The sequence below is a fragment of the Cnephaeus nilssonii genome, assembly GCF_951640355.1.
Source record: "Cnephaeus nilssonii genome assembly, chromosome: 7".
Lineage (NCBI taxonomy): Eukaryota > Metazoa > Chordata > Mammalia > Chiroptera > Vespertilionidae > Cnephaeus > Cnephaeus nilssonii.
The window spans coordinates 3,002,415-3,027,611 of record NC_137078.1 but is presented as its reverse complement, the minus strand read 5'-3'; the positions used below and the strand labels follow the sequence as shown (position 1 = coordinate 3,027,611).

General features: G+C 46.5%; 2 protein-coding genes across 2 annotated transcripts in view; one reads left to right on the top strand and one right to left on the bottom strand.

Annotated features, from left to right (window-relative positions):
- Window positions 1–25,197, bottom strand: part of WNT7A (Wnt family member 7A) — an 83,770-nt gene that overhangs the window by 18,756 nt on the left and 39,817 nt on the right. The window lies entirely within an intron of this gene.
- LOC307102669 (large ribosomal subunit protein eL42-like) lies at window positions 16,226–24,127 on the top strand (the record flags this gene model as incomplete). The annotated part of the gene is made up of 2 exons (XM_079776399.1): window positions 16,226–16,267; window positions 23,780–24,127. The coding sequence occupies 2 exons, from the start codon at window positions 16,226–16,228 to the stop codon at window positions 24,125–24,127; spliced, it is 390 nt and encodes a 129-aa protein (XP_079632525.1).

Sequence of the window (25,197 nt, the reverse complement as noted above, 5' to 3'; positions counted from 1 at the left end):
CAGAGGAGCTGCAGAAGGCAGAGGTAACGAGGTACGCTCGCAGAGAGGACTGACTGCTGAGAAGACTAGCAACTGAGTACATGGCTGGTTTTCTCAATTGGGAGGGAGACAAAAGCTCCCGACTGTGCTGAACTGCAGTTCCAGGCAAGACTCTGGGGACCCAGACTCATTCGGGGAGAAACTGGACTGTCTGGCAGCGGGTGAAATTCAAGAGCAGCTTTCTCTCAGAGGTGCTTGCAGTGATTACTGCAGGACACTGAGAGCTGGGGGGCCTCTTAGGGCAGGGCTGATGCTGTCAGCTCAGCCCTGAGACTCTGCCCCATCCAAGCTGAGCACAGAGGCCTTTGAAAGTCTTGTCTCATAAGAGTGTCTCCACCACAGAAGTTCTCCCAGCGTAGACACAGCTGATCCTCACAGCCAGTTGGCCTGGAGGTCAATTCCCCCCAGTGATACCAACAACAATCAAGGCTTAACTACAACAAGACTGTGCACACAGCCCACAAAGGGGTGCACCAAGAGTGTCCACCTCAGGTAACTGCGGAGGCTGAGCCACTGGGGCCTATAGGACACCTAGCACACAAAGCTACTCTATCAACTCAGGGAAGCAGCCAAAATGCAGAGACAAAGAAACAGGTCACAAATGAAAGAAATGGAGGAAAGCAAATGACTGGATATAGAGTTCAAAACCACGGTTATAAGGTTTTTCAAGAATTTTCTAGAAAAGGCCAATAAATTTAGCAAGACCCTCAAGGATATGAAAAAGGACCAACTAGAAATAAAGCATACACTGACTGAAATAAAGAATAATATACAGAGATCCAACAGCAGACTAGAGGATCACAAGTATCAAGTCAAAGATTTGAAATACAAAGAAGCAAAAAACACTCAACTGGAAAAGCAAAAAGAATCCAAAAATATGAAGATAGTGTAAGGAGTCTCTGGGACAACTTCAAGCATACCAACATCTGAATTATGGGGGTGCCAGAAGAAGAGAGAGAGCAAGATACTGAAAACCTATTTGAAGAAATAATGACTGAAAACTTCCCCCACCTGGTGAAAGAAATAGACTTACAAGTCCAGGAAGTGCACAGAACCCCAAACAAAAGGAATCCAAAGAGGACCACACCAAGACACATCATAATTAAAATGCCAAGAGCAAAAGACAAAGAGAGAATATTAAAAGCAGCAAGAGAAAAACAGTTAGTTACCTACAAGGGAGCACCCATATGATTGTCAGCTGATTTCTCAACAGAAACTATGCAGGCCAGATAGGAGTGGCAAGAAATATTCAAAGTGATGAATAGCAAGAACCTACAACCAAGATTACTCTACCCAGCAAAGCTATCATTTAGAATTGAAGGTCAGAAAAAGAGCTTCACAGATAAGAAAAAGCTAAAGGAGTTCATCACCACCAAACCAGTATTATATGAAGTGCTGAAAGGTATTCTTTAAATAGAGGAAGAAGAAGAAAAAGGTAAAGATAAAAATTATGAACAATAAATACATATCTATCAACAAGTGAATCTAAAAATCAAGTGAATAAAAAATCTGATGAACAGAATAAACTGGTGAATATAATAGAATCAGGGGCATAGAACGGAAGTGGACTGAAAATTCTCGAGGGGAAAGGGGTGAGGGGGGTGTGGGAAGAGACTGGACAAAAATCGTACACCTATGGATGAAGACAGTGGGGGGGGCGTGGTAAGGGCAGAGGGTGGGGTGGGAACCAGGTGGAGGGGAGCTATGGGGGGAAAAAAGAGGAAAAATTTATAATAATCTGAACAATAAAGATTTATTAAATTAAAAAAATTGATTGCAAAAGCATTAGAGGGGAGACAGAGAAAAAATTTAAAGTTTAGCTGACTACAAGTTCAATAAGAACTGAGAGACTGCTAAAAAGCCAACCATCTGAGGCCATATAAACTGAGGTAGGTGTCTATTGCCCACAATAAAGGAGGAGCTGGTCTTGCTATGTGATTTTCAGAACTGGGCTATACCACAGCAAATGGACAGAAACAGATAAAGCATGTGTAGATGAGGGGGTTAAAGAAGCCACACTGAAGAGCTGGAGCTGCCTAGTCTAGAGAAGACAGTTTCTGCCCTGGTTACTTCCCTCCCTCCCCCCGCCCTACCCCCCCTCACACACACACACACACACACACACACTTTAGACCTATCTCAGGGCAGGGTGAGTGGGAGGCACTATGCTTCCAGAGGGCAAAACTGGGACTCTAATTGGCGGGGATGGGGAGTCATGGGGCAGGGCAGCAGATACCAGCTCAGCAATAGGTCAGCCCTCCCCACTAAGCTGACCAAGGCTGGAGGGCACTCCAGGGCGTGATGAGCTCCCTGTCCTGGGAGTGTGTGGAAGCAGCAGATGGAGTCTGCAATAGGGATTCCTGCAATGGGTGGGGATGGCTGTTCTCAATCTGCTTCTCTGTCCCCTAGCTAAGCCCCAAACCTGCCTGGAACAGCGGGAAGGATTTTCCACACCACTGGAGGTAGAAAATCAATCTCTTTCTGACAGGCCCCCAGGAAGTGCCAACAATGGTGCTGCCCAGAGCCCAGAATTGCCAGGGTGGAGTTCTTAGGCCAGGGAGGGGCTTTGGGAGAAACTTGGCTCAGGAAAATTTCTTGATTCGTAATACCAAATAGATACTATCAAAGGTGGCCTCCCTGTCAGTCCCAGACTCTTGGGACTGTCCAGTGAATTTCCTGGAGGAGGAGGGGGTTCTCAGGGGGAGAGGTCAGACAGTGACCTCCCATAGGGTCCATGCCACATGGTGCTCCTATGACCAGGAACTTCTGTCACCCTCCACAGCATTCTGAAGGGCATCTAATTTTTAAAAACCAAAAGCTGTTTGCCAGCATTGAATTCCACTGCTCTCTTTCACCTCCCCTGAGAAGAACCTGGCGTTCCCAACACAGTTCAGGAGGATTTCCATGTGGTGGCTGTTTCCGCATTCCCCTAACTATAACCACAGCTCCTGCAACATGGCCCCTCTCCTCCAGCTACACTGCTCCCTTCCCTACCCCTCAGGCTTCTAAGTAGTAAGAGCTCCCAGCCCCGGTGCTGCCAAGTCCCTCAGAGGACTCCCCAGTGCAGCCCATACTCCTGTAAGTAACCTCTCCATTACACTTTCTTCTGTTATTGCCAAGCGTGCCTTCTACTGGACCCTGGCTGGGGCACTGGGGCAATGAGACCACCTCATGAGCCTCATTGCTGCCTCCTCACTCAGTGGAACACATCCAGTGGTGGCAGTCCCAGGATGGGAGACTGGGGCACAGTGCTGGGCTGAAGCAGGCTCTCAGGAAGCATGGCTGAGTTACTATGGTTGTTAAATTATCTATGGCGCCGTGTGAAATGTTTATGTTGCTCTTGAATAAGAGTAGGGACAATTTCTCAGAATAGAGCTGTCCACTGGCTTCCTGCCCAAGTTGCTCTGTTATAACTTCCTATTTGCACACCTGTCCTTCCCACCAAACTGTGAGCCCCATGAGGGCAGGAACAAGGACAACTCCAATAAAAGCTGCCAACTTGGCTTCAGCTGCTGTTTTAAGTGCTTGACATAACACAACTCACTGAATTTGCACAACAACCCTATGAGACAAATTTATTATCATTCCCCTTTTACAGATGAGAAAACAGAAGAACCAAGGGGTCACAGTTAGGAAGTATTGGAATGGGTATTCAAACCTAGGTAGTCTGGCTCTAGAGCCGTGTGACACAGCGGGATACATGGAGAGCAGGGGACGGGGAGAGCCTGGCTCCCTCAGGCCCTGGCTCACAGGGTGGGTGTACGCAGTGGACATTGGTGCCACCCTGGTCCTCCAGGACCAAGCACTCACTGGCCAGCTGCCTGGAGTGCTGGCTGCTGATGCTTGCAGCCAAGTTCTTCCTGGAGGTGCTCCATCATGGGAACCATCTCCTCAGCCAATGACGGGTTGATGCAAAGACCTGTTCTCCCTGCCTCAACTAGAGACATTTCTAAAGGGCATTCTGATGGACCAGTTGAAGCCTCTGCTGCTGCATCACAGCCCAACTTCTCCCCCTCATGTCCCCAGAGGTGCATCACCCAGAGCCCTTGCTGGATCCAGCCACCAGGAGACTATAGGTATGAGCACACCTTGGGAGGGAGGCTGCAGACTACAATCCCAGAGCTTACACTGCCTCTCCCTGCTCCTCCCGCTCCTGCTCCTCCTCCTTCTGTTCCTCCCCCTGCTTCTCCTCCTGCTCCTCTTTCTTATGCTCCCTCTGTTCCTCCTCCTTAGGTTCCTTCTCCTCCTGCTCCTCCTTTTTACACTCCTCTTGTTCCTTCTCCTCCTTTAATTCTTCCTCCTCTTCCTCTGCCTCCTCTTCCTCATTCTGGTCCCCCTCCTGTTCCTCCTCCTGCTCCTCCTCCTGATCCTCCTGCTGCTCCTGCTCCTCCTCCTCTACCTCTGTGCCTCCTGTGTGTCAATCCATCATGAGCAGAAAGCTGCCTTGCATTCAGCTGCAGCTGTATTCCTTTGGGCAACTCAGATAAAATAGAAGACAGACTTTTTAAAACATTTGGAGTATTTTCTTCTTGGTCACATTCTTTAAGTAATATTGGATGCACTGACTTCAAGAAAATATTCCTGTCTGCCTTGGGTGGGATGGCAGGGGGAAGCTGCATTCCTTAGAGCAGGGCCACCAGAGTGCAGCTAGATTAGCCCTGACTACAAGGTGGCCTCAGGAAGAGCAGTGTCAACCAAACCAGTAAGGAACTTCTTCTGGTCTGGATTGGGACCTCCGAAATTCAGTGTAGGCCAGGTTATGAATGCTCAAAGACTATCCGTGGCACCCTGTTGTCCTGGGGTGAAAGCCCTGAGTTTATTGCCTGGATCTCGAGGCACATGAACTGGGGCTTGTGGATAAATAACCCTTCATCTCTAGAACTGCCTTTCTAGGTTCCCACTTTTCTCTCACCTGTCTGCCCCTGCATATAATCACCCACATGCCCAAACACATCCTCATGTGCTGTACATACACTCATGTCTTCCCACATGCATGATCACCAGTGACCCCACACTTGTTCACACACCCTCACATTCATCACCACACACTGTCACATGTGTGCTCACACTCACCTGCTCCCTCCCTCATAGTCGCACACACAATCCACATGCTCATACACAAACCCCCACAAACGTCCCTCTCTGCCCCCTATGATCACACACGTGGATACTCACACACGTGGATACTCACACACTCATACACAACACTGCACATCATTCACTCTTGTACAACACCGGCTCACAAAGTCCTTCACTGACAGTTACACCACAACCCTCCCATGCTCAGAAATGCACACATTTATAAGCTCAAAGTAATGCATATCCTCACATGTGAGCGGAGCCCAGTCAGTACAGGCCAACAGATTGGCTCCACTATGCTTGCTAGCCAGGGCTCTGGGCCAGGCCTCACCTTTGCTCACCTGTAAACTGAGGTTAACACAGTCCCTTCAGAGGGCTATCATGGGCATTAAAGTAGAAACCCCATTTTAGAGGTGGGGCAGACAGGCTGTGTCTGCTCATGATGCAGCCTTCTGACTCCAGCCTGTTTCTTCCAGGCACATGCCAACTGCCTCTCATGAGTCGACTCACCCGGAGGAAGCTGGTTGGTGAAGGGGCAGAGGCTGCCTCCAATGGAATCCAGGCTAGAGACAGGGTTTGGCTGCAGAATATGGGCTGTGGCCTAGAGTGAGGCAGTCAGGTGGCTCCAACCATAGCATGACCGGCAGGGAAGTAGGCAGTGGGAGGTGGAGGGATGGGACCCACATGCTCCTCCCAACTTCCGGAACATCATGAATTGCCCTTGTCATTCATTCATTCATTCACTCATTCATCTTTCATCATTCACTCACTAATTCATCTTTTCATCATATGTTAATTTAATCTCTGCCCTGGGCTAGGCCTGAAGTTAGTGGCCAAGTGGACAGACAGAGGCAAGCTCCCTGCTCTCTTGAAGCTTATGCTCTGGTGGGGTGGAGAGGTCAAGAGTGCATCCAGTTATCACATGGACATGAGACCAGTGCCAACCTCTACCAACAGTGCAAACCTGCCTCTCCGTTGGTGACAGAGGTTCCACTTCCACAGGAAGGATTTTTAAGACAATGGAGGGATTTTTAAGACAATGGAGGATTCCAAGCTGAGGTATTATATAGCACTGAGGAATTGTCCATGCTATTCTGAGTAATAACAGCACTATTGTTATGTTTTTTAAAACTCTGTATTGATTAGATATACACACATAAGAATTGGTGGGTAAAATAACATCATGACTGGGGTTTGCCCTAAACTGTTTCAGAGTAGCAGCTAAAATGATGTTGATATCTATTGGCCAAATGCTGGGGTTGTTGAAGGTAGAAGTTGGGTACATGTAGCTCACAATACTGTCCTCTCTCCGTCTACCCCAAGCCATCCCCTGCTACTGCCTTGATCTCACCCCTATGCCTGTTTCCTACACTCTAGTCATAATGTGTCCTTTGCTGTTCCTCCAACACACTAGGCATGCTCCTACCTAAGGCCTTAGTACTGGCTGTCCCTCTACATGGAACACTCTGCTCTGCTCTCTACCTGGCTCCTTCCCTCATTTCCTTGGGCCTTTGCTCAAATCTCACCTTTCCAAGGACACTTTTCCTGACCCCCACCAGGTTTCTTTTGCTCCCTGAAAGGTCAATATCTGACATAGACATATTCTCCTTATTTGGTTTCTCCTATCTCCCACTAGAATGTAACTGCCCAAAGGCAGCAACTAGCCTATCTGCTCCCTGCTGCGTCCCCAGCACTCAGACTGGTGCCTGGAACATAGACAGTGCCCAGTAAATACATCCTGAATGAATGACTGAGAGCAGTAACAATGGGACCAACTGGAATGAGGAGGTGAGGAAATGGCCTCCAGAGCAGAGGACATTGAGGATAACTTGTCTAGATAAAAAGAAGGAAAGGGCAGGCTAGATAGAGGGGTCAGCATGAGTAAAGACCAGTGAAAAAGGGGCTGAGAGCAGGAGCAGTCAAGAAAGGGTGAGGAGGCCAGTGGGTCAGGCTGGAGAGCTGGCCCGGCCTCTTGATGGAACAGAGGGTGTTTGGCCTTTGAGAAGCTCCCTCGGGCAGCCACATGAAGGACAGACCAAAGGCTTGAGCTGGTGCAGGAAGCAGTACAAGGGAGGCTCGACCAGACAGAACTGCAGATGAAGAACAAGGGAGCAGACAGAAGTCAGACGATCACCTGGCCATTTTCCAGGGGTAGGTGCTTGTGAACCCACTTTGGTGGTGAACCAGTTACAAGCTGCCCAGCTGATGAGGGTCAAGCCAGTGTCCACAGCACCTGCTGACTTTCATGGCCCTCTATGCCCCGGCTACCACCTGATGAACCGCCAGCGTCCACAGCACCTGCTGACTTTCATGGCCCTCTATGCCCCGGCTACCACCAGATGAACCGCCCAGGATCCAACAGGCCCCTGCCTGGGAAACCAGGTACCAATGAGGCCCTTTGAATCCCCACCCCAGAAAAGGAACTTCCTTTGTGTGGGTGTCCAGTGCAGGAACTGGTGTCTTGGAAGGTGGATGCAGAGACACCTCCCAAGGACATGGATGCAAAGACACCTCCCCTGAGATAGACGTTTTTCTGATCATGGTGGAGTCAGGAATTTTCCAGCCAGGTGACTGGGTTATCTCTATGCAGGGCAGTGTTTAGCGAGGTGGGCCTCTCCTGGGGACGAAGGGGTGGCATGGCTGAGGAATAATGGATTCCTTACTGGTCTGAAACTACAGGGAACTGCTGTAGGAGCTGAGACCCAGAGCTCAGGGGGACACAGGTGTTTGTCCCAGCCGGGCCACCAGAGCTGTGTGGCTTCTGGCCATCTGAAGCTCTGTCTGCACCACGTGGGCTGGTCCTGTGTGTCTGGATGAGGGTGATAGGGTCTGGGAGGTCCTCTGAAACCAGGTCATGCTGAGTAAACTAGAGCCTTTCACAACAGAGGAAGAAGAGGTTTCAACTCCTTGACTTGGAGTCCCAGCTCTGCCACCTCTGGCTGGGTAACCATGGGAACATCACTCAACTTCTCTGAGCCTGGTTCTTGAACGAGAAAACTGGGGCTTACAAGCAGCAATGACAGGGACCATCTCAGGGTTGCTAACTGAAGCAGTATGTGAGGAGGGAGCTGGAGGAGAGAACTTTAATGGGTTGGAGCCCCCAAATTTTTGCAGGATTATTCTCTGCAGATGTTGCCAACCAGCTTGGAGATGCAGGGAGTAAAACTGGCCATTCCTAATTGTCTTATAAGGCAACTCCCAACCAAGAGCCTGCAGGGATGAAGTGAACTTTCCAGAAGGAAGTGAGATCCCTATCACCAGAGGTATTCAAGCCAGAATGAGATCTGCACATCTAAGACGGGAGCCATCAGCCACATGACAGCTTGAACTGTGGTTCATCTGAACTGAAATGTGCTGTAAGTATAAAGCAAATGCCAGATTTCAAAGACTTATTATGGGGGAAAAAAGAACATAAAATCTCAGTATTTTCATTCTGATAACATATTGAGATGACAATATTTTAAGCATATTAGATTAAAATATATTACTAAATTTAATGTCACCCTTTTTACCTTTTTGATGTGGCTTCTAGAAAAAAAGTTTAAATTACATGTGTGATTCATATTAATTTCTATGGGACAGTGCTGGCCAAATCCTTGTTGTTCAAAGTGTGGTCCCAGTGCATCACCTGGGAGCTTGTTGGAAATGCAGACTCTCAGGCCTACCCTGACCTGCAGAATCAGAAGCTGAATTTCCACACTCTCCCCAGGTGATCGTGTGTGCATTAAAATTTGAGATACTTTGCAGATGACTTGGTTAGACTTCTGGAGGATCCCTGTTTCAGAAGGGAATGGGAGCAAATAACCTGAAGTTCAGCCCAGAGTATGTGAAATATTAGGTAATTGAGGCCTTTGTCCCTGAGTCACACACTCAGTCCATGGTGTTTTTATACCCATCTCTCTCTTGCCAGGAAGCAAACACATACTTTCAAGAGAAAAGGGCAGCATAGCAAGGGACTAGACTCTTAGAAATGAACAGCATCATGGAACACACCATTGCTTACATCCTGTAAATTTTTAGAGGCTGGAAAATAATCTCAGGAAACAACTGAAAAATAGATCTATGTGTTAAAAAACCAACTCCCCTAAATTCCTCCCTCTTTCTAATCTCTGGAAACTTGGCCCACAGGCATTGGATGGTACTAAATATGGAAATGGTGAGCAAGTAAATCACTCTGAGGTGCCACGAGTTGCCCAGGGCCTATTTTATGGTTGAGTTTTAACCTTTGAGCACTGGGAGCTGTAATTAAAAAGCTGACAGCCTCCCAACTGTGAATATGTCAGGAAGGCTTGGAACTGCACGAGGGGAACAAGGAGGGTGGTACCTTTTCCAACTTAATTAAGTCCAAGTTCAAAGTCCACCTTTGGCTTTTCAGGATACAACCAAACCTACACTCCTCACAGGGTGCAGGAGGAGATCTGCCCATCTCCTCTGCTCCCAATCCCCCACTCCCAAACAAACCCATCTGTTACCTCATCTCCCCTCTCCCTCTGCTCATTGAGCCTCTTTGCCCAAGCTCTTGTATTCGCTGTTCCCTCTGTCTCAAGTGCTATTCCCCATATGGTTCACTTTCTCACTTCCTACTCTGAACTCATCTTCTCAGAGAGGCTATTCCTGGCTACCTAATATAAATCCCCCCTCCTATCACCTCTGACTTCTCATCCTGCTTTACTTTTTCATCATAGTATTCATTACTCTCTGATAGTAGATATAATTGATTATTTGTTTGTCCTCTGCTTTCCCTATGGATAGTCAGCTTCCTAAAGGCAAGTACTACCTAATCCCAGAGCCTCAAACAATCCCAGACACAGAAATAGGTGCTTAATAGATATTGTTGAATGAATGAATGAATGAATGAATGGATTTCTATCCCTTTCTTTCTCAGCTGGTCTGATGATCTCACTGGAAAAACATCCAATTTATCAGCAATGAACTCAGCTTTTCACCCATCCATTCAACCAACCATCATTCTAATAATTTTCTATTTATCCATTCCTTCATACCTTTATCCATCCATCTATTCATCTACCTGTCCATCCATATAGCCATTCTCCAACCATCTTTCCAAATCCTATCATCTATCTATCTATCTATCTATCCATCATCTATCATCATCCTTCCAAATATTCATCCATCCACCATCCATACATCCAAACCAACCCCCAGATGGTTAGACATTCTAACCTAGGGTCCCATAGTCCCCTACACTTCCTTTTACCAAATGCATTTTATGCCATTATGAATACATTCAATAATTCACCCTTCCCCTTTTATTACAATGTAAGCACCTCTAAAGCAGAAATTTTCTCTTATTTATCTTTGATTTCCAGTGCTTAAAAACAGAGCTGACACTTAGAAGGTGTCAGTGAATGTTTTCTGAATGAATATATTTTTTCTTTCCCTTTATTTACTTGTTCTGCATTTCCTACTAACCTGTGAACTTCATGATAGCAGGGACCATTTTTAGTCATTTGTTGGCCTCTAAAATATTGCACCTGACACAAAAGAGACATGCTACAAATATTTAATGAATGAGTGAGTGAATGAATGGCCAAACAGAGGACCTACATATAGCAAGAGTATATACACTGGAGCCAGACTGCCTGGATTCAGACCCTTGCTTCTACTCATTCGCTCTGTGACCTTGGGGGAGTCAGTGAGCCTTTCTGTGCTCAGTGTCCTCGTTTGTAAAAGAGAAATAATAATAGCATTTTATAACTGGGTTCTTATGAAAATTTTATGAGTTAATACATATGAAGTGCTTACAACAGTGCCTGGAGTAAGACAAGGGCTACATAGGTGTTTAAAAATAAAACCCCCATTTCAGGCTGGCCCATAAGACCAAATATTGAAATCACAGATTCTTGAGTTTAAAAGGCAGGAAGAAAACTTCTGACTGAGTCTCCACTGTTCCCACAAGAGGTGTCCTATAGCAAACACTTTCACTTTCCCAGCCACACTGGGACCATTGGGTTAACTACCAATATTATGTCAGGTGGTCACGGAAGGGGACAGGAAGTGATGAGGCAGACAGAAGGTCAATTTCAAATTGGGTGGTTAGAAAAGGTCCCCTTAAGAAGGTGATATCTGAACAAAAACTTGAGGAGGTGTGAAGGTGAATGTCTGGAGGGTGAAAACTCCATGCAAAAGGAACTGCAAATACAAAGACCCTGAGGTAGGGAGGTACCCAGTGTGTTTGAGGAACAGTGTCGATGAAGCAGAGTAAGCAAAAGGGAAGCAGAAAGAAATAAGATCAGAGGGTCACAAGTCATAAAGGGCCTTATTGGACATTGTGAAGACTTTGGTTTCTACTCTGAGTGAGTTGGGAGCCATTGCAACGTTATGGGTGGAGGAAAGATGACTTAAGTTACATTGGTCAATGTGGAAGCAGGGAGACAAGTTAGGGGGCTATTTTACTACCCCAGGTAGGGGATGATTGTGGCTTGGACCATGGAGTCAGGAATGCAGGTTGTCAGAAGGGGGAAGATTCTTGATAGATGTTGTAGGCAGAACCAACATATTGGATATGGAGTGTGATAGTAGGAGTCAAGAACAAAGCCAAAGATTTGACCTAGACAACAGAGCCATTTCCTGAACTGGATGGGGGAAGGGAGTGAAGGAAAGAGCACATTCATGGGAGAAAGGTCAGGAGTGAGGTTTGAGACAGTAGGAAGGGGGACAGTGGCAGCTGGATACATCAGGCTTAAGTTTGGGTGGAAGTTCTGGGCTGAAGACTGGACTTTAAGGACAACTTTGCTGGCCCCAGAATGTGGCGCATGCTTGGGTACTGAGGCATGAGGCTGGAAAGGTCCAAGGCAGGGCCCTTTCCAGCTTTGATATGACTGAGAGACCCAGATGGGCCTCACCTGTCTCAGAGAGAGAGGACCAGCATGGATCACAATGGCTTAGTCCCCTTGTGACCCTCTCAGATCAGTAAAGTGAACATCTCAACGACCTCTTGGACATCTCCTTTCCCCACGTCCTTGTAGCATGCTATATGGCTGGTACATGAAAAAAAAAAAGGAGTTTTAGACCTAGAAAGAGTCTTAGGAATAGAATATACTAGTAGTGCTTAAAACCTAATGTGGCTTGAAAATTACTATTACTACCAATAACAATATTCATAACAGTAGCCACTAGTTTCTGAGCATACACCATGCAAGAGGGCATGGGACTCAGCACTTTATGGGTATCATTTCATTCAATCTGCATAACGGCTCTGAGAAGTACAAATTATCCTAAGAAGGAATCTGAGACTTGGTGTAAGAAGACTAACCAAGTCATGCAGCAAACAAGTGGCAAAATTGGGTTTTTATTACAACTCTTCCCATAGCCATGGAATTCCACCTCCCAGCATGAAACAAAACCTAACATCCTTCCATGAGTCAAGAGCACAATGTGGCTAGGGCTCCCCAACATGCCTCCCCACCCAGGGCTCTCCAAGCCAGGGGAGAGCAGCTCCCTGCAGACCCCCCCCCCCTTCCAGTAGACTGAGAGATACCCAGCGGGAGTGTCAGGTGCTCGCCTGTGAAATGGACACAATTACATCGTTCACTTGGAGGCGAGTGTGAAACTTGGCCAAGAAAGTATAAAAGAAAGGTTTTGCAGATTATAAAGTGTTTCACAAATGTTGTTGTTAGAATCAGTATTGTTTCAAAATACTGCCAATCTTCTCATGCCTATCCCTCCAAATATATATGTACAGACAGAACACACAGAGACACACACACTAGTGAGAGCTAAGAAGAGGCTGCATACAGCATGGGCTGCAGAGGCAGGATGGCTGGGAAGGAATCCTGACTCAGATACTTTCTACCTGGGCAACCACAATACACTACTTAACTGTTTTGTGCCTCAATTTTCTTCACCTGTAAAATGGGAGTGATGACAATAGGGCCTTTCCTGTAAGGCCATGCATGAGAGCACATGATGTGTCAGATCTTGAGAGGAGCACACATAGCAGCTGAGTGGGCCTCATGCTGCCCACGCCCCACTGGCCCAGGGTTTGCCCTCTTCCCCGATGTCCGGGGGAGGCCCTGAAATCAGCTGAGCCCTTATTCTGGTGCAGCTGGGGCTGCTCAGGAGCCGGGGACACTGTTCAAGTCTCTGCCTGGATCTCAGCTGCTCAGTTGCAAAACGCAGTTAATAAAGACCCCCACAGTTGTTGAAATGGATTAACTCATGTAGACAGAGTGTTGGAATAGAGCAAGTGCTCACGGCTGTGTGCAATGACTATTATTTGCATCTCAAATGCACATTGCAAGGTGACAATTTAAAGAAGCCCCTTTGTCAAGCAAGAAGTCCTTTTTCAGGACATAACAGCACCTGGATTTCTCCTCACAGGACAAGCAAGTGTTCAGAATTAGGGGAAATGACAGCAGCCGGCTCCTTCCCACATCACCAAACCATGCCCTTCTCTTCAAGACCATTCCTGTCCCTCCTCTCCCCTGTCTTCCTTACCAGCACTTGGCTCCCCCTCTCCTCATCCCAGCAGATTTGATAACACCCAGGAGTCCCAGTTCCCCCACTGAGGACAAAAGCATCAATTGTCCCCATGGCTGCCTTTTGACTTGGTCTCACTGTGGTGGTGTAACCAAGCTCCCTCAGGCTTCACCTCACTGGGAGACCTCTCAGGGCTACCCGCACTGCCCCTCCCCACCACAGGTTGGTTTCAAATGATCCTCTGGCTGAAGGGCCAGCAGGATCTCCTACCAAGAGAAATCAGATGGCCACTATTCAAGACCCCTCACCCTGGGCTGGCCAGGGCATCAGGGAGGTGAAAGGATTGCTCCTACCACTGTAGAGACCTCCCTGGTTCCCCTTACTAACACCATTGTCCATGCCATTGCACTCTAATCCAGTGAGCACTGTCCAGCAGACCTTCCATGACAATGGAACTGTCTAATATGGTAGCTAAGAGCCACTTAAAACGTGACTGAGGACCTGAATGTTTAATTTTATTTATTTGTGGCCTATGATGACTATACTGGACAGCTATAAGCACCCTACTTCACTGAGAACATCTTCTATATGCCAGGCTCCAGGCTGAGCTCTGAGAGATACTGCAGTGACTCACAGCTAACAAGAAGGACTAAAAGGATTCTGCCAGGGGAGAGGATATGGTTCCCCAGGCTTCCTTCACCAGACTGAGCAAGCTCAGAAACTCCATTAAAACAGGAGGTGCCCCAGGTTTCTGCACAGGTGTGGACACTCCTGGGAATGCCTCATTCTGGGTACTTCCTGGTCCAGTCCCACCTTGAACCCTCCATAACAGCCCAGGTCTCTCCCTGCTGGGGAGGGCAACATGTAGAATCTTCCTCTCCACACAGCCAAGTTCCCTCCTGGCCCAGAAGTGCCCAGTCCCAGGCAGAGGATGGTGTCTGAGGACTCCCAGGGCCACAGTGACCGGAGTAGGAGAGGACTCACAGTACCTGAGTCACCACAATTCCTAAACTGCCAGATATTGGGACCTTTTGGAGGCTGAAGACTGCAGTCTCCAAGGTCCCCAAAATTTGGGGAATCTCAAAATCTTAGAATAATAATGCCTTAGCATCACAGTATGGCAGAACTAGTGGTGGGGATAAACACATTTAAGTCCAAAAATTGCTGAAGCGGATAAAACATTTCAGTGGTTAAGAAGTGGGTCTGGAGCCAGACTGCTTAGATTCAGATTCTGGGGTGACACCTGCCAGCTGTGTAAAACGTGGGCAAGTTTCTTAACCTCTCTGTTTCCCTATTTTCCCATTTGTAAAATCGAGAGAACAATCCAGAATACCAACCTTATAGGGCTGTTGTGGGGATTATATTAGCACATGTATTTCAAGTGCTAATATTAGAATGGTGTCTTTATTCACTGTCTGGTAGCAAGTTCTTTCTCACTGGAGCTAAAACTAGCATCTTTCCAACATTCCTCTATTTCTTGAGTCCTGGTCCTGCCTGCTTCTCCCCAGACACCACCTAGCCCTTCAGTGACTAAAGCTACCACACTCCAGGCTGAGCCTCCTCTGGGCCTGCCCTAGGCTGCCCATATTCGCCTGGCAGGAGCGGGGTGGGGGGAGTGGGCGTGGTAGCCTATCCAAAGAAAAGTGGAATACTGGGGATCAGGTCCCATGATGCTTAGGGCCCATAGATTTTTCTCTTTTCCATTGGTGGTGCTGCTCCTGCCCCATCTCTGCTCCTCACCACATTACCTTCCTTCTCGGGCACTGTCCACTGCTATCACCATGGCATCAATGATCATACCTGGCTCAGCTCTGTGCTTGCTGTGTCATCAGAGAAAACTGGAACAACCTCAGGCCTCATGAGCATCTTCAATATGGGCCTGGGCTGGTTCCCTGCTCCCTCCTCAGCAATTTCCACTCTGGACCTGTCCTGGCTTTTTCTTCTGATTACACACAGCCTGGCCAAGTCTCCCAATGGGTTATCCCTGATGGACTTCTCAGGCCCCACATCAGCACCTCATCTAGCTACAGGTAGCAGGACAGAGGCCAAGGTGGGAGCTGGGCCCTGGTGTGAATCCTGTTCTATTCTCTTGGAACATGTGGCCTTACCAAGGCCCTCCATGTCTGGTGTCAATCTCTCATCGATTCAGCAGGACCAAGGAAGGAAGTCTCTGGTTCTAAAATGATTGTACAGGAAAAACCTAGGGATCTAACATGCAGCAAAGCTCACTGCAGGTGGCTCCAGCTGCCTCTCAAGCTTTATATCCATGGGAGAGAAGGCAATAGATTAAGTGGAAGCTACACTGACATTCTCCCAGAATCAAACTGAAAGAACAACTGAAATATAGAAAATTTATACTAATAACCAAATGAAAACTGTTGGAAAAAAGCCTTATAACACAGGATGTAAGGAGGAGGCCACACTGAGACTGGCAGCCAAAATGGGGAAACAAAGAAATAAGCCCCAAATGAATGAACAAGAGAATTCTCCAGAAGAAGAGCTAAGTGAAATGGAGATAAGAAATTTATATCCGATAAATTTATATCAGAGTAATAATTACAATGATGCTCAACATCATGAAAAAAAGATATTGAAACTATGAAAAATAACCAGTTGGACATAGAAAAAATAAAAAATACACTGGATGAAATAAACAGCAGATTAGATGAAGCTGAGTATCAATCAGATCAGCAAATTAGAAGAAAGGGTAGGTAGCAAATATCATTCAATCAGAGAACTAAAGTGGAAAAAAAACAATATAAAAACAAAAAGACAGCTTAAGGGAGCTGTGGAACAACATGAAACTTAACAATATCCACATCATAGAAGTACCAGAAAAAGAAAATGATTGAGGGATAGAGAACCCATTCGTAGGAATAATGGCAGAAAACTTTGCTAACCTGGTGAAGGAAAAAGACACGCAAGTTCAGGAAGCATAGAGAGTCCAAGCAAGAAGAGCCCAAAGAGACCCATGATAAGACACATCATAATTAAAATGCCAAAAATGAGAGAGAGAGAGAGAGAGAGAGAGAGAGAGAGAGAGAGAGAGACTCTTAAAAACATCAAGAGAAAAGCAATATTTTACTTACCAAGGATCTCACATAAGGCTCTCAGCTGATTTCTCAACAGAAACTCTACAGGCCTGGAGGGAATGACATGAAGTACTCAAGGTAATGGAAAGCAAGGATCTAAAACCAAGACTACTCTATCCAGCAAGGCTATCATTCAAAATATATGGTGAAATAAAGAGTGCCCCACACACAAATAAAGGAGTTTATTACCACTAAACCAGCATTGCAAGAAATGTTAAAGGGACTTCTGAAAGAGAGAGAGAGAGAGAGAGAGAGAGAGAGAGAGAGAGAGAGAGAGAAACATAGATATAAAGAACAAAAATGGCAATAAATAAGTACCTATCAATAATAACCTTAAATGTAAATGGGTTAAGTGTTCCAGTCAAAAAACATAGCGGAGCTGAATGGATAAGAAAACATGACCCATATATATGCTGCCTATAAGAGAACTACCTCAACAGACTCAGACAGGATGAAAGTGAAAGGAAGAAAAAAATTTTCCATGCACATGGAAATGAAAAAAAAAAGCAGGGGTAGCAATACTTATATCTGACAAAATAGACCTCAAAGGAAACAACATAGAAAGAGACAAAGAAGGTCATGACATAAGACTAAAGGGATTGATCCAACAAGAGGATATAACCCTGGTAACATATATGCACATAATATAGGTGCACCTAAATATATTAAAAACAAAACTCAGAGGACATTAAGGGCCAATTGACAGCAATACAGCCATAGTAGGGGACTTCAACAGCCCACTGACTGAACTGAATAGATCTTCCAGACAAAAAAATCAATAAGGAAACAGTAACCCTAAATGAGACAATAGATCAGATGTATTTAATTGATATTTACAGAACATTTCACCCCAAAGCTATAGAATATACATTCTTCTCTAATTCACATAGGACATTCTCAAAGATAAACCACATGTTAAGACACAAAATAAGTCTACAAGTTCAGTAAGATTTAAATCATATCAAGCATTTTCTCATATTACAACGACATGAAACTAGAAATCAACTACAATAAAAACATTCAAACAAATGGGGGCTAAGTAGCATGTTATTAAACAATAAATGTGTTACCAATGAAATCAAGGAAGAAATCACAAACTTCCTGAAAACAAACAAAAATGAACACATAACAACCCAAAATCTATGGGACAAAGAAAAAGTTATCCTGAGAAGGAAGTTCATAGCAGTATAGGCATACATCAAGAAACAAGAGAAATCTCTAATAAACTATCTAACCCTACAATGAAAAGAATTAGAAAACAATAAGAAAAGCCCAGAGTAAGTAGAAGGCAGGAAATAATAAAGATCAGAGAGAAAATAAATAGCATAGAGATTTTTTTTTTAAGTACAAAAGATCAATGAAACCAAGAGCTGGTTCTTTACAATGATAAACAATATTGATGATCCACTAGTGAGACTCATCAAGAATCAAAGAGAGAGGACCCAAATAAATAAAATAAGAAATTAAAGCAGGGAAGTAACCACTGACACCACAGAAATACAAAGGATTGTAAGCAAATACTATGAACAACTATATGCCAACGAGCTGGACAATGAGGATGAAATGGATAAGTTCCTAGAAACATACCATCTTCCAAAACTCAATCAGGAAGAACCCGAAAATCTGAATAGATGAATTACAGCTGATGAAATGGAAGCAGTAATCAAAAAACTCCCAGCAAACAAAAGTCCTGGACCAGACAGCTCACAAAGGAGTTTTATCAAACATTCAAAGAAGAACTAACACCTATCCTCCTCAGACTATTCAAAATATTTAAAGAGGAGGAATGACTTTCAAGCTCTTTTTATGAGGCCAGCATTATCCTAATTCCAAAACCAGAAAAAGACACTACAAAGAAAGAAAATTACAGGCCAATATCCATGATGAACATAGATGTCAAAATCCTCAACAAAATATTAGCAGACTGGACCAGCAATATGTTAAAAAGATTATTCACCATGACCAAGTGAGATTTATTCCAGGGATGCAAGGCTGGTACAATATTTGCAAATTAATAAATGTAATACATCACATAAACAAAAAGAATGATAAAGATAATATGATCGAATCAATAAATGCAAAAAAAAATCAACAAATAGCACCCATTTTTAATGAAAACTCTTAGTATTATGGGAATAGAGGCATCTATTGTGCATCGGGCCTCTAGTATGCATATAAGTAGGAAGCATGAAACAACATAATAAAGGTCATAACCTAAAGCCAATATCATACTCAATGGGCAAAAACTAAAAGCATTTTTCTTAGGAACAAGACACTTTCACAATTCTTATTCAACACTAGAGGCCCGATGCACAATAGATGCCCGAAATTCGTGCATGGGGGGAGGGGTCCCCTCAGCCAAGCCTGCACCATCTCCAATCCGGGACCCCTCGGGGGATGTCCGAGTGCCAGTTTAGGCCCAATCTGGGGGATTGGGCCTAAACCTGCAGTCAGACATCCCTCTCACAATCTGGGACCACTGGCTCCTAACTGCTCACCTGCCTGCCTGCCTGATCACCCCTAACTGCCCCTCCTGCTGGCCTAGTCACCCCCCCACCTGCCCTCCCCCCGCCAGCCTGGTCACCCCTCACTGGCCCCTTCTGCCAGCCTGGCCACCCCTCACTGCCCCCTTCTGCCAGCCTGGTCACCCCTCAATAACCACCCCCTGCTGTCCTGGTCGCCCCATGCAGCCTGTTGCTCGGTCGTTTGGTCATCCATCACTAACTCCCCTGCTGGCCTGGTCGCCCCACGCAGCCTGTTCAGTCTTCCATTCGGTTGCGATGGTCGCTTAGGCTTTTATATATATAGACTAGAAGCCCGGTGCACGAAATTCATGCACAGCGGGGGGTTGTCCCTCAGCCCAGCCTGTACCCTCTCCAATCTGGGACATCCCTCTCACAATCCAGGTCTTCTGGCTCCCAACTGCTTGCCTGCCTGCCTTCCTGATTGCCCCTAACCGCTTCTGCCTGCCAGCCTGATCACCCCCTAACCACTCCGCTGCCAGCCTGGTTGATGCTTAACTGCTCCCCTGCCAGCCTGTTTGCCCCCAACTTCCCTCCTCTGCCAGCCTGGTCACCCCTAACTGCCCTCTCCTGCAGGCTTGATCACCTCCAACTGCCCTCCTCTGCCGGCCTGGTCACCCCTAACTGCCCTCTCCTGCAGGGTTGATCACCTTCAACTGCCCTCCCTTGCAAGGCCGGGTGCCTCCCTTGGTCCCTCTCAACTGCCCTCCCTTGCAGGCCGGGTGCCTCCCAACTGCCCTCTCCTGCTGGCCATCTTGTGGTGGCCATCTTGTGTCCACATGGGGGCAGGATCTTTGACCACATGGGGGCAGCTATATTTGTGTTGCAGTGATGATCAATCTGTATATTACTCTTTTATTAGATAAGATAGAGGCCTGGTGCACAGGTGGGGGCCAGCTGGTTTGCCCTGAAGGGTGTCCCGGATCAGGGTGGGGTTCCCTTGGGGTGTGGGGCGGCCTGAGTGAGGGGCCTGTGGTGGTTTGCAGGCCGGCCATGCCCCCTGGCAACCCAAGCAGAGGCCCTGGTATCTGGAATTTATTTTCCTTCTACAATTGAAACTTTGTAGCCTGGAGCGGAGCCAAGCCTGGGGCTCTGGCAGCCATTTCTGTGGCAGTTAATTCACCTTCTACAATTGAAACTTTGTAGCCTTAAGCGGGTGAGCCCGGCCAGGGTGTGCGGAAAGCTTTGCTTCCCCTGTTGCCGCCGGCAACCCTGGCCTGCTCTCTCAAGCTCCATTCTGCCGCCATTTGTTTGAATTTGTTTACCTTGTATAATTGAAACTTTGTAGCTTGAGTGGAGGCTTAGGCCTGCAACAGCTATGGAAAGCTTGGCTTCCTCTGTTACCTGGGAAACCTTGCTCTCTGTGGCTGTAGCCATCTTGGTTTGGGTTAATTTGCATACTCACCCTGATGGCTGGTGGGCGTGGCTTGGCTGGTGGGCGTGGCTTAGGTAGCGGAGTGATGGTTAATTTGCATATTACCATTTTATTAGAGAGGATAGAACTGGAAGTCTTAGCTACAGTGACAGACAAGAAGAAAACATAAAAGGTATCCAAATTGGAAAGTAGGAAGTAAAACAGATGACATGATATTGTACATAGAACACCCTAAAGACACTATCAAAAAAAACTATTAGATTTAATAAATGAATTCAACAAAGTAGCGGGATACAAAATTAACATCCAGAAATCAATGGCATTTTTATATACCAGTAATGAATTCTCAGAAAGAGGAACTAAAAAAAAACCTGATTTACCATTGCAAGAACAAAAAAATAAGATACTTTGGAATAAATTTACCCAAAGAGGTATAAAACCATGCCCTCGGAAAACTACAGGACATTGAAAAAAGAAACAGAGAAAAATGCAAACATATGAAAGAATATACCGTGTTCATGGATTGGACAAATTAACATAATTAAAATGTCCATACTACCCAAAGCAATCTATAGATTCAATGCAATTCTTATTAAAATACCAAAGGCATATTTCACAGAACTAAAACAAATACTCCAAAAACTTATATGGAACTAAAAAAGACCCCAAATAGCAGCAGCAATTTTGAGAGAGAAGAACAAAGTAGGAGGGATCACAATACTGGATATCAAATTAGACTACAAAGCCACTGTAATCAAAACAGCCTGGTACTGGCACAAGAAACAAGTATATAGATCAATGGAATAGAACAGAGACCCCAGATATTGACCCAAGCCATTATGCTCAATTAATATTTGACAAAGGAAGTAAAAGCATACAATGGAGGAAAAACAGTCTCTTCAATAAATGGTGTTGGGATCATTGGATAGGTACATGCAAAAAATTGTAACTAGACCATCAACTTACACCATATACAAGAATAAACTCAAAATGGATAAAATACTCAAATGTAAGTGGTGAAACCATAAAAATCCTAGAAAACCATAGGAAGCAAAATATCAGACATCTCTCATTCTATCTAATAAAAGAGTAATATGCAAATTAACCATCACTCCGCTACACCCACAAGCCACGCCCACCAGTCACGCCCACCAGCCAATCAAGAGCATGTATGCAAATTAACCCCAACCAAGATGGCTACGGTCACCACTGAGCGAGCAGAAGGGAGGCTTGAGATTCCCGGCAATGGAGGAAGCCAAGCTTTCCACACACCCTGGCAGGCCCAGGCCTCCACTCCAAGCTACAAAGTTTCAATTATAGAAGATAAATAAATCCCAACAGAAATGGCTGCTGCCACGGAGCAAGCAGGAGGCTTGGCTTCGTTCCAGGCTACAAAGTTTCAATTGTAGAAGATAAGTAAATCCCAGATACCAGGGCCTCAGCTTGGGTCACCGGGGTGTGTGACCAGCGTGCAAACAACCACAGGCCCCTCACCCAGGCCGCACCACACCCCAAGGGAACCCCCACCCTGATCTGGGACACTCTTCAGGGCAAACCAGCAGGCCCCCACCCGTGCACCAGGCCTTGATCCTATCTAATAAAAGAGTAATATGCAGATTGACCATCACTCCAACACACAAGATGGCTGCCCCAATGTGGTCAAAGATCCTGCCCCCATGTGGACACAAGATGGCCACCACAAGATGGCCAGCAGGGGAGGGCAGTTAGGAGGGACCAGGACTATAAGGGAGGGCAGTTGTGGGCCATCAGGCCAGCAGGGGAGGGCAGTTGGGAGGGACCAGGCCTGCAAGGCAGGGCAGTTGGGGGCGATCAAGCCTGCAGGGGAGGGCAGTTAGGGGTGACCAGGCTGGCAGAGGAGGGAAGTTGGGGGCAACTGGGCCTGCAGGGAAGGGCAGTTAGGGGTGACCAGGCCTGCAGGGGAGGGCAGTTAGGGGCAAACACGCTGGCAGGGGAGCAGTTAGGCATCAATCAGGCTGGCATGGAAGTGGTTAGGGGGTGATCAGGCTGGCAGGCAGAAGTGGTTAGGGGCAATCAGGAAGGCAGGCAGGTAAGCAATTGGGAGCCAGCAGTCCTGGATTGTGAGAGGGATGTCCGGCTGCCCGTTTAGGCCCAATCCTGGGCAGCCGGACCTCCCTCAAGGGGTCCCAGATTGGAGAGGGTGCAGGCTGGTGTGAGGGACACCCCCCCATGCACAAATTTTGTGCACCAGGTCTCTAGTCCTATATAATAAGAGAGGAATATGCTAATTATCCATTACGCCATGAGGCATAACGATCGACTGCGTAACGACCAGATCACGGATCTGCAGGAGGGTGGGGCAGTGAACTACAAGCAGACAGTGGAGAGCTACAGGAGGGGGCAGGGCAGCAAGCTATGAGGGGGGACGGGGGGCAGGGGGAGCTACAGGAGGGCGGGGCAGCGGGTAGAGAGCTACAGGAGGGTGGCAGTGAGCTACTGGTGCACAGATTCATGTGCAGGGTTACTAGTATCAATATATTTGCCAATATATCTCCTCAGGCAAAGAAAACAAAAGAGAAAATAAACAAATGGGACTACATCAAAATAAAAGGCTTCTGCATAGCAAAAGAAACCATCAACAAAATGAAAAGAGAGCCCACTGTACATACTTGTCAATGACATATCTGATAAGGGTTAATTTCCAAAATACATAAAGAACTCATACAACTCAACAAAAGGAAGACAGACATCCAATTAAAAAATGGGCAAAGGACCTAAATAGACACTTCTTCAAAGTGGACATACAGATAGATTGTCAAGAGACATGAAAAAATACTCAAGGTCACTGATCATCAGAGATGCAAATTAAAACTACAATGAAATATCACCTCACACCTGCCAGAATAGTAAACAACAAAATAGTAAATCAACAAACAGCAAGTGCTGGCAGAAATATGGAGAAAAGGGAACCCTAGTACACTGCTGGTGGGAATGCAGACTGGTGTAGCCATTATGGAAAACAGTATGGAGTTTCCTCAAAAAATTAAAATTAGAACTCCCATTTGATCCAGTAATCCCACTTCTAGGAATATATCCTACAAAACCCAAAACACCAATCAGAAAGGATATATGCACCCCTATGTTCATAGCAGCACAATTTACAATAGCTAAGAATTGGAAACAGCCTAAGTGCCCAGCAGCAGATGAGTGGATAAAAAAGCTATGGTATAGCTTCTTTTCCCTGCCAATAGCACTCTCGAAAACATGGTGAATGCTATTGTAAAATTCCTAAAACCCATCAAACTTTCTGTAAGAAGTGTAGCAAGCATCAACACCACAAAGTAACACAATATAAGAGGGGCAAGGATTCTCTGTGTGTGCAAGGAAAGTGGTGTTATGACAGGGGGCAGAGTGACTATGGTTGGCAGACTAAGCCAATTTTCCGGGGAAAAAAGGCTAAAACTACAAAGAAGATTGTGCTGAGGCTTGAATGTGTTGAGCCCAACTGCAGATCTAAGAGAATGCTTGTTATTAAGAGATACAAGTGCTTTGAACTGGGAGGAGATAAAAAGATAAAGGGTCAAGTGATCCAGTTCTAAGCTTCATATTTTGTTTTATTATATGACAACTAGAGGCCCGGTGCACGAAATTCGTGCACGGCGGGCGTGGGGGGTGTCCCTCAGCCCAACCTGCACCCTCACCAATCTGGGACCCTTCGAGGGATGTCCGACTGCCCGTTTAGGCCTGATTCTGGTGGGATTGGGCCTAAACGGGCAGTCAGACATCCCTCTCACAATCCAGGACTGCTGGCTCCCAACTGCTCGTCTGCCTGCCTTCCTGATTGCCCCTAACCACTTCTGCCTGCCAGCCTGATCACCCCCTAACCACTCCCATGCCAGCCTGATTGATGCCTAACTGCTCCCCTGCCAGCCTGTTTGCCCCTAACTGCCCCCCCCCCTGCAGGCCTGGTCACCCCTAATGTCACTCCCCTGCAGGCCTGGTCCCCGCCAACTGCTCTCTCCTGCAGGCCTGGGTCCCACCAAACTGCCTTTCCCTGCAGGCCCAGTCACCCTCAACTTCCCTCCTCTGGTCACCCCTAACTGCCCTCCCCTGCTGGCCATCTTGTGGTGGCCATCTTGTGTCCACATGGGGGCAGGATCTTTGACCACATGGGCCAGCCATCTTGTGTGTTGGAGTGATGGTCAATCTGCATATTACTCTTTTATTAGATAGGATAGAGGCCTGGTGCACGGGTGGGGGGCCAGCTGGTTTGCCCTGAAGGGTGTCCCGGATCAGGGTGGGGTTTCCCTTGGTGTGTGGGGCGGCCTGGGCAAGGGGACTGTGGTGGTTTGCAGGCTGGCCATGCCCCCTGGCGACCCAAGCAGAGGCCCTGGTATCTGGGATTTATGTATCTTCTATAATTGAAACTTTGTAGTCTGGAGTGGAGCCAAGCCTCCTGCTTGCTCTGTGGTGGCAGCCACTTCTGTTAGAATTTATGTATATCTGTAATTGAAACTTTGTAGCCTGGAGCGGAGGCCTAGGCCAGCCAGGGCTGCAGAAGCTTTGCTTCCTCCATTGCCAGGGGAAACCCTTGCCTCCTGCTCTTTCCAGCTCTGTAGCTGCCGCCATTTCTGTTTGGATTTGTTTACCTTCTATAATTGAAACTTTG